The following is a 10,170-nucleotide window of genomic DNA, read 5'->3' on the forward strand; positions in this document are numbered from 1 at the left end:
CTTGTCTATGCATTTTTGTCGTAATCGTGGCGTTCATCCAGATCCCAATTTATATTTAGCCAATAAACGCATCTCATGTGTGGAGGCCTCTCGATATCTTGGCCTATTGTTTGACAACCGTCTTACTTGGGTTCCCCATTTCCGTTCGCTTAAAGCGTCTTGCAGGACGGCACTCTCCCTTCTTCGGGTTTTAAGTCACACCTCTTGGGCTGCGGACAGGGACACTTTGCTGCTTCTGCACGGTACACTTATACTTTCAAAGCTGAAATACGGCTGTGAGATCTACTCATCCGCAACGGATGCACGGCTACGCGTGCTTGACTCCGTGCGTCATGCTTGGGTCCGCTTGGCTACGGGTGCATTTCGGAGATCTCCAATACCTAGTCTATAAGTGGATGCTGGATTCTGGCCGCTCGACTTTCGGCGCCAGTCTTCGATGCTCCGGTGTTGGTTTCGCACCCACCGTCTTCCAGATTCTGTCCCTTGTCTGTCAATATTGCGGGACTCTCGTTCGCAGGTGTATGTCACTCGAGCTGGTCTCCCTAAACCTTTTGGCCATCGAGTTGCAAATCTCATGGCGGATTTATCTATCGACCCCTGTTATGTCATTATGCCCTCCTACCATTGATGGCAAGAAGGATTTTCTGCCAGCTCTGTCTCACACATGGTTTTTAGAACACATTTTTATCCATTCTGATGATATCCCCGATTTTACTGATGGTTCCAAATCCGACACAGGCGTTGGGTTTAGTGTGGTTTTCCCCTCTTTTTATCGGTGTGGCAGCCTTCCTTCAGTGGCGTCCGTTTTTACGGCGGAGCGGTCTCCCATAGTCCTAGCTCTACAGATAACTTTTACTCTCCCTGTTTCGTCTTCTACAATTTTTAGTGACTGTCGCAGTGCTCTTACTGCTCTGTCTTGCACTGTCTCCCTTAATCCTTTGGTTTTATCAGCCCTGGAGTGGCTATATCTTCTAATTAAACGATGATATCGTGTTGGGTTCTGTTGGATCCCTGGTCACGTTGGTGCTCCAGGGAATGAACACGCAGACCGCGTCGCTAAAGAGGCAGCAAGTCGCGCTCCATCTCCTTCCCATGTTCCGTTTTGAGATGTATTTCATGTAATTCGTGTGGCGGCTGCAGCAATTTGGCAAAGGAGATGGCTAACAGGGGTCGCAACCTCGAAAATGGGAGATCATTACTTCCACATTCCTCGGTGGACATACACCCATGTCCGTGATCGCCATGCACAGACTTTATTGGCGCGACTTCGTATAGGTCACACGTACCTTACACAAAGGTACCTTCTGACCAGGGACCCTCAACCTTAATGTGATGACTGCTTGGTGCTGCTCACCCTGCGGCACCTGTTGGTAGAGTGCCATAGTTTTATCGAGTTACGACACCGCTATATACTGGTGTCTTATTATATCTCAAAGGTCCTTGGACTAGAGTGTCTGGCCCAGGGCCATGACGTTTTTAAGTTTTTGGGAGAAGCTGGCCTTCTTCCAAAGGTTTGAATTTTATTCTTATTTTATCATATGCATTTTATTATTTTATTTTATTTTTTTGTCCTTTTTTAGTTTTTAGATACTGTATTGTTTTAACTGTTTATATATATATATATATATATATATATATATATATATATATATATATATATATATATATATTTTTTTTTTTTTTTTTTTCAACTACTCTGTCATTTTAAATTATTGAAGCGGTGCCAAATGACCTTAGCCGTTGCGGCGCCTTATTTAAAACCCATCCATCCATCCCCTCCTCGTGCGGCCTCGCTGCACAAGGTTTTCTTCTTCCTGTCATCCCTATTTTGTCCAACTCCATAACGCAAGAGTTAACAAGTACTCTCAATCATTCATACCTTTTTTCTGGTAAACTCTGAAGTCCCTACTTGCTTCTGTATTTCTACGACTTGACTTCTTTTAAGAGGGAGGTATGAAGATAATTATTCCCTTATTTTGGCTAATCCTTTACTTATTTTCTAGAGAACAAGCATTCAAGTGGGCCTTTTTTTATTAATGTTTTGTTGCCCTTGGCTGGCTCTCTCTCCTACATAAATAAACAACAACAAATAAATCTCAGGCGAGCGTTATCCGAACAGCAGATGGGCGCCTTGTATCGGACGCAGATGGGCAGATGGCTCGTTGGGCTTAGTACTTTAAGCAGCTAGTCACGTTGGATCCTCCAAGCGGACAGCTCCAAACTGCAGGGTTACAGATTTTGGATGCTGATCCACCCATTTACGAAACACCACCCTCCAATGATGATGTCAAAGAGGCTGTGACAAAATTGAGGGTTGAAAAGGCAGCTGGTATCTGTAACATCAGTGTGCATCTGTTCAAAGCGGGGTTTGAGGCTATGATATGATCCGTGGGCTGCATGCTGTTGTGACTGTTGTATGGTATTCAGGTACCCCCCTTACTGAAAAAAGGGGTTGGTCATCCCTATCTGCAAGGGGAAATTAGACCATCAGGACTGCAACAACTACCGCGGTATAACACTGCTCAGCCTACCAGGCTGTTGATGCGTATGTGCAGTCACCTGCGAAACACCAGAGACCTGGACAGTATGGGTTCACGACCAGTAAGTCAACAACTGACCGGATCCTAGCGCTTCGCGTATTGGTGGAGCGCCAGCGTGAGTTTCAACAAGGATGCTTGCATCCTATGTCAGTGCATGAAGAGACATTCTCTGTGGCACGCTACCCGGAATATGAGCATGGGTGGTGATATGGGCCCTAATATGGGTACCACTATAAATAAAATTGCCTGCGCCGCTAATGGGTGGAAGCTGAACAGCGCTTCCCATACATTCTTCAAGTGTGCCTACAGGCGCTATAGGCCTTAACGTAAAAAAAAAAAAAAAAAAAAAAAAAAAAAAACCGGGTTGCCTCTGAAAGGGATTACCCTTGGAGGAGGCCAAGGGGACGTCAACAGATCTCATGGTTGCAACAGATTGATACCTCTCGCGAGGAGTTACTTGACACACTAGTAGAGAGCCTGCATGGAGACTCGCAAGGCGTAACCGCCTGGAGTGGTGCCATAGGGAAGGCGAGGAGACTCGCCCCGCAGCGTATACCTCCCAATGATTGATTGATTTCTTTAGTACAGAGATGATGATACCTATGGCCGAAACAGCCAATACAGGGCACCCGGGTTGACACATTTCTTTCCTTGTGCCATCGGTATCATGAGAAAGATGTAGCCTGAAGGGCTTCATTTGTTCACCGACCCCCCCTCCTCCCCACCAAAAAAAAAAAGAAAAAAAGGTTGCATGGACTTTTATTACAAAGAAAGTTAGTGATATACATCAAAACAGAACATAGTATGGCCCAAGGTTGTAGAAGAGCTACATTCCGTATTGACAAAAAAAAAAAAAAAACTTTTTGATGCTTTAGTTTTTAGCACTAGCGCATTACTTCTTTTCTTTGGCTCTCCAGGCTCTCTACGATTGTACCGCTAAGTCTGTCACAAATAACTTTCTTGCAGATGTAGTCTATTATATCCATCAGTTCAGAGACACTCAGGTTATATAAAGCATCCTTATGGGATGATAAACCTATAGTGTGTTTGGGCTGTGTGGCGGTCGGCCATCTTTGTCTTAATCTTCATCTTGATAAGTAAGTGGAACTCTTCACGTTGTCACCTTTAGACATGCATCAAACCTTAAGACCAATATTCCATAATTAACATTATTTGTTAACATAGCCTATGGAGAGTAATTGATCGCGTTATATAGCAAATACGGAGGGATATTTATAAAGATTCTTAGATTTTGTCTTAAAATTAGTTTGATCTCTTAAGAAGTATTAAATCTGAGTCTCAGTCTTGGTGTAGATATGCGGAGAGGAAATATTATGGTACAGGATGAAATGGTACAAAAGCAAAACAGTAAATTCTTGTATTTCTCAATTTTGAGTTAATAGTGCAATCTCTTTATATTTTACTTAATGAAATAACTGAAATTATGATACATCATACATTTTGGATGGATATTAGCGTATAAATCTGTGTATAAGTAAGTTCTGTCAAGCGCAAAACAGGTTTTTTTTTTTTTATTCATTGTTTATGGCATTGAGCCCAGCTGGTCCGCTATTCCCAGTAAGTAGCGCCTCATTTCCTATCCTTCGATGGTATAATTGAGATGATCCTTAATCGGGGCAGATGTCCAAACCTTATAATGTTCCTACAACCCAACTGCTTTGAAACTTTTATATGTTCTTTGTGTTTGTGAAAGTAGGTTATTCTATAAATTTCATCAAGTTTGGGTGAATGGTTGGGAAGATATATACGATATGATAAACCATATTTATTTATATGAATTTTGCTGAGTTTGAATACATCCACTATTCAGTACAGAGGGGAGAAGTAATCTGTTTTTATGGTCCCCCCTTCTCTCTCTCTCTCTCTCTCTCTCTCTCTCTCTCTCTCTCTCTCTCTCTCTCTCTCTCTCTCTCTCTCTCTCTCTCTCTGTGTGTTTGTGTGTGTGTGTGTTTGCGCGCGCGTGTGTGTGTGTGTGTGTGTGAGTGTTATTGACAAGGCAAAAAAGTTTTTTTCCTTGGTTTCGTATATCCTGATTTTTCTTCATAAAGAAAATAAGATATTCAGTACAAATTCAGCTTCTTACCTTGTCCACTTCTTCGTCGATCGTCGCCTGATATTCTCTCTGTCGGTTCAGCGTGGCCGCTAGGTTATTCACGGTCCTCAGGTCGCGAGTGTCATTCTGTGGTGTGGACATTGCTGTTAGCTGCTCTTCTAGTTCGCTCTTCTCACTCTGCAAGTCTCGGTATATCTTCCTGTAATGCAGATATACACTGCTACTAATATAACAATGTCCCTTTCATATTATTCGATGATATTTATATCTAAGTTGCAAGATATTTATACACTTCAAGGCATAAGCATAACAGTGCTGCATATAGGAAGACCTTGTAAGAAAATGTGTAAGGATTTCTAGGTAAAAGTTTTGAAGACAACGGTTAGATTTTGACAATTTGGTTATTAATTCATTTCTCATGTTAGTGTTTCTAATAAGCAGCCAAATAATAAATAGTATTTGAAGTGGTTACTTTATAAATAGTTTGACTAAGGTTATGGTATAAGTGGAGAGTTATATTCCTGGTGCCAGTGATTCAAATATCATTTATTTCCAAAATCATAATTGGTTAATCAATAATTTACTACAGTTTTCCCTCAAAATTAATTAATTGGCACTATATTTATTTGAAAGTTGACAAATTGATGCCTCAGAAACTCATTTCCAAACTGATCACGCCCTATCTACTATTTCACGGAACTTCTTTGATTGTGTTGATTTATGGACTATTCAGTGCTCAAAAATGTGAATGTAGTCTTGAAATTACGAGCCATCACTATAAAGACGTGAAGAAGGCAGATAATCTAAGGTTTCTTGCGACACACACACACACACACACACACACACACACACACACACACACACACACACATAAGGTGGTGAGCGTGGGATCGGGCAGACGCCCACGCTTAGGTTCGATTCTCACCACGTACAACCTTAAATGTTTACTTTGACATTCGTCGAGTGGTTTAAAGTTACCTACATGTCACCATGATACCCAGGTTCTAGGTGATTACACCCAAGATGAGCTTATGGGCCCTAATATGGGTACCACTATAGATAAAGTAATTGCCTGCGTCACTATGGGAGGAAGCTGAACAGCGCTTCCTACACACTCTTTAAGTGAGCCTATAGGCGCCATTGGCCTCAACGTAAAAAATAAAAAAAAGAGAATAAACACACACACACACACACACACACACACACACACACACACACACACACACACACACACAGAGCGTTCTACTTCATATGCCATCTTACATTAAACATAAGAAGTGGCATGTCTCTTATAGATTTTCATGTTAACAGGATGTTATGCTAATTTCTCATTTCTTATTCCTCAAAACTGTCCCTACAATGATAAATTATTACATGAAAAAAATCTAAAGCAAGATACATATATCGTTATAACGGCCGGTAGAAAACGAACGTCAACCTCTCATTTCCAGTCACACTTTGAGGGCCGCTCCAAGCAGGGCAGTGAATGCTTCTTTTTTTTTTTTTTTTTTGTAAGAGAGGAAGCTGGCCAAGGGCAATATATATATATATATATATATATATATATATATATATATATATATATATATATATATATACCCGACGCGATCCTCGTCCATGCACACCTCACCTGACTTCCAAAGGTGTGTCAGTCACCTGGGAAAAGTACGTGGAGCCACAACTTAAGACTTCCACGTTCCATTGCTCTCATCATCACTTAACACATTATGTAATGCAATTGTTAATTAAGTACGTGTATCTCTACTAAATTAAATGCGGACTTAATTCAATTTGTTTAGTAGAGTTTCACAGTTGAATGAATAAATATACGTAATAGAGATTTCATGATGTGTAAGATACTAAACACCAGATTTCATGGAAGTTCTTCAAGTGAGAGTTAAGATTTTTTTTCATTCATTTTTTTTTTCATGTGTAACTGAACTAGTGGAAACTTATCTACCTTACTTTACGAATGATAGCAGCTTTGTTACCGTTGTCGGCCGAGAAGGACTGTTGCTTCGTCCCTGTACTGGCGGCGGTTTCTTTCCATCATGCGGTATTGCCGGCGGAGACGAGAGAGAAGCGTCTCTGCGCCTTCCAGCTCCACATCCTCCCCCGTCTCTTTCTTCTCTTCCCTCTTCGCCATAGTAATCTCACTTCAGTGCTGCACGTAATATAAGGAATTTTTATATGCCTTTGTATGCAATAGATACACCATATATTATGGTATAGAGCGGGTGTTCTATTTGTATCCATAACTTACCAGTTACAGCTGAAATGTAACATTATATAGATATGTGACTTATTGTTATGTAATGCAAACTACAAGGCATGTTATTTTGTCACTTCTGACATAACAAACCTTAAAATTATGAACAATTGGAAGAAATGTAACGTCTTTTTTTCTCGTAGCCAAGCACAATCCTGTATCAGCTTCAAGGTGTTGCTGCACTGACGACAGGGTGCTAGCAGTGGTTGCTAGGGACGCTATTTCCCTGGTTACGTGCCACGCTTTATTGACCCATGAAGTTTGTGTGCATGCCTCTTTACAGTGATGTTCTCTATCAGGTTCCCCATCACCATCGCACTCTGGCGTCAATGTTATCTCGTACATGATTTTGCTAATCTCTCTCTCTCTCTCTCTCTCTCTCTCTCTCTCTCTCTCTCTCTCTCTCTCTCTCTCTCTCTCTCTCTCTCTCTCTCTCTCTCTCTCTCTCTGATCTGTGTGTGTGTGTGTGTGTGTCTCTCTCTCTCTCTCTCTCTCTCTCTCTCTCTCTCTCTCTCTCTCTCTCTCTCTCTCTCTCTCTCTCTCTCTCTCTCTCTCTCTCTCTCTCTCTCTCTCTCTCTCTGATTGATCTGTGTGTAATTCACCTTGGTTGCCTGCTGGTCACCCAGCCAGTCTTTCCCATTACGGATCGAGCTCAGAGCTCATAGATCGATCTTCGGGTAGGACTGACATCGTGGGGACCCGCAGTGCCTGGAAGCTTTTCGGCGCTGCCGAGCTTGGGCCCGCTGCGTTTTGAAAAAGGCACAAAGAGCTTCTTGGAAACCTTATGTGTCTTCCATTAATGCCCACACCCCTCTTACGGATGTCTTTAGCAAAGTCCGCCGAATTGCTGGGAAGTATTCTGCTCCTCCCCCACCAGTTTTGTTGTCTGCTGGGCGAACGGTGGCAGATCCTAGGACTGTCGCCGACCTCTTCGCGGAGCACTTTGCCAGTGTTTCCTGGAGGCATCCTGCAGCCCCGGGCGCACGTCACCGTCAGAGAATGGAATCTCTCGGCATAAATTTTTCTTCCGCTGGACCGTAATTGTTGCGGCGCCATCAATTAAAATTCATTCATCCATCCTCTCTCTCTCTCTCTCTCTCTCTCTCTCTCTCTCTCTCTCTCTCTCTCTCTCTCTCTCTCTCTCTGTCTGTCTGTCTGTGACTGCGAATACGCATCAATAGCAAATGGGCAGGCACCATGCCTGGTACGCTGAGTAGTTTTATATATCGGTAGTTGTTGCAGTCCTGACGGTCCCCTTTTCCCTTCCAGATAGGGATGACTAACCTCTTTTCCCAGTCAGGGGGAATGGTACCTGAATGCCATACAGCAGTCAAGACAGCATACAACCCACGGATCATGGCCTCATCTCCCACTTTGAGCAGCTCCGCACTGATGTTACAGGAGCCAGCTGCCTTTCCACCCCTCAACTTTGCCACAGCCTCTGACCTCATCAATGGAAGGTGTTGTTTCATCAATGGGTGGATCAGCATCCAGCATCTGTAACCCTGCAGTTTGGACCTGTCCTTATAGAGGATCCACCGTGAGCAGCTGTTTAAAGTACTTAGCCCAACGAACCATCTGCCCATCTGCGTCTGATACTAGACGACCATCTGCTGTTCGGATATCACTCGGCTGAGATGTAGACTTGAAGCGGAGATTCTTCAGGGTTTAATAGGCAGGCCGGAGGTCATTAGCCTTTAAATGACACTCTAACTCCTCAGCGAGACCCCTGACATACCTCTTCTTGCCTCTCTTCAGGAGAGCTCTAGTCCTACGTGACAGAGCCCTGTACTGGCCGCGGTTCCTAGCAAGTCTGGCAGTGCGACTCTCCTCAATACTATCTAGTGTCTCTACCGAGGCGAAGCCACTCCGTGACCTTGGGCGCTCCCCAATGCATTCCTTGGTAGCCTCAAGAGTCTCACCTTTGAAGGTATCCCATAGCTATCGTAGTGGGCTGCCTCTCCTTGAATACATCCGCCTCACTCACTGCTCCAGTGGGGCCGCCACGCACATGAGAGAGGGCACTCTCGATCACATTATCACCTGTAGTCTGGTGGCGTCGCGGGTCACATGTTTTTCTATTCAAGCTCTCTTCTCGGACCACATCGCTCTTGACCTCCAATATTCCCTACCAAGTGGCCCTCCCCTTCCTGACACTCGTCTCCGCATCACCATTCCTCCGAAGTAATGCCCCAGCTACATCTCTTATATTTACAGTCTTATGCCAACATTTGATTTCCAGTCACCAGAAAAACTGTACTTCTCTCTGGTTGGGTCCACCCATGAATTTTACACCCGTTATATGACACGACCACATGTTAAGGGACACCGTGAAGCCTACCTATGGACGTCGGACCAGCGTGTTCTTTTGGCGGAAAGGAAGGCTGTAGAAGACGGTCTCGCCTTCCAGAGGCAACTTACTCCTGCTCACCTCACCGCTACCAGCGGTCCAGAGATGATCTCGTTGCCCTTCAGCAATGTTCCCGTACTGAGTCCTGGAGGAAATACACCGACAGCATCAATCATCAGACAACCGTCTGCTCCACGTGGCACCTGATAAACAGGGTCATTAAGAGGAAACCACCGAGTGCTCTCCACCACAGCCCAACCCAGTATGCGCAGGACTTGATTAATTCCTGGTCCGAGCAGGCCCAGACATGCGATCTTCCCGTCCACATTCAACAGGCACTTTCCACGAACAAAAATGCTTGCACTCTGCATTGCTACGGAAGGATGAAGATGATGAGGTGCCCATCACTGAGGACGAACTACGCCGTACTCTCGCCAGGAGCAAAGCAACAGCACCCGGGAATGATGGCGTTATCTACCAAGTCCTCCGCCACCTGAAAGTCCCTGGCAATCCCTTGCTGCAGCTCTACAATCTTTGCTTCCGCAGGAGATACGTACCGCGTGCCTGGACCTCCAGCATCATTGTGCCCATCCCTAAGCCTGCCACCGACAGATTTATGCCAATTTCACTCCTCTCCTGTTTCTGTAATGTTTTTGAGCGTATATTCCTCTCCCGCCTCATGTTCCGCCTACAAGACAAGTTATCTCCGCGGTTGTATGGTTTCCTGCCACAGAAAAACACACACCACTGTCTGATGGACCTGTACTCCCGCCTCTCCCCCACCTGCGTGGTAGCATTTCTTGATCTCAAGAGTGTCTTCGATGTTTTCAACAGGGAGGTTATTCTTGACCAGCTGGTTGAATTTGGTGTCCAATTAAATCTCCTGGTGTATCCGTGGCTATCTCACAGGACCTCGCGTGTGTTATTTAAAGGGACA

At 44.2% G+C, this 10,170-nt stretch overlaps 1 protein-coding gene across 1 annotated transcript in view; it reads right to left on the reverse strand.

The window, feature by feature from the left end:
- LOC123514074 (coiled-coil domain-containing protein 63-like) overlaps window positions 1–6,842 on the reverse strand; it is a 79,643-nt gene extending 72,801 nt beyond the window's left edge. The window contains exons 1-2 of the mRNA XM_045271677.1: window positions 6,606–6,842; window positions 4,645–4,813 (exon numbers count right to left, since the gene is read on the reverse strand). Coding sequence (XP_045127612.1) covers window positions 4,645–4,813; window positions 6,606–6,760 — 324 coding nt within the window. The 5' untranslated portion in view covers window positions 6,761–6,842. The remainder of the gene's footprint in view (window positions 1–4,644; window positions 4,814–6,605) is intronic.
- Window positions 6,843–10,170: the final 3,328 nt, after the last annotated feature.

This window comes from Portunus trituberculatus, chromosome 5, assembly GCF_017591435.1.
Source record: "Portunus trituberculatus isolate SZX2019 chromosome 5, ASM1759143v1, whole genome shotgun sequence".
NCBI lineage: Eukaryota > Metazoa > Arthropoda > Malacostraca > Decapoda > Portunidae > Portunus > Portunus trituberculatus.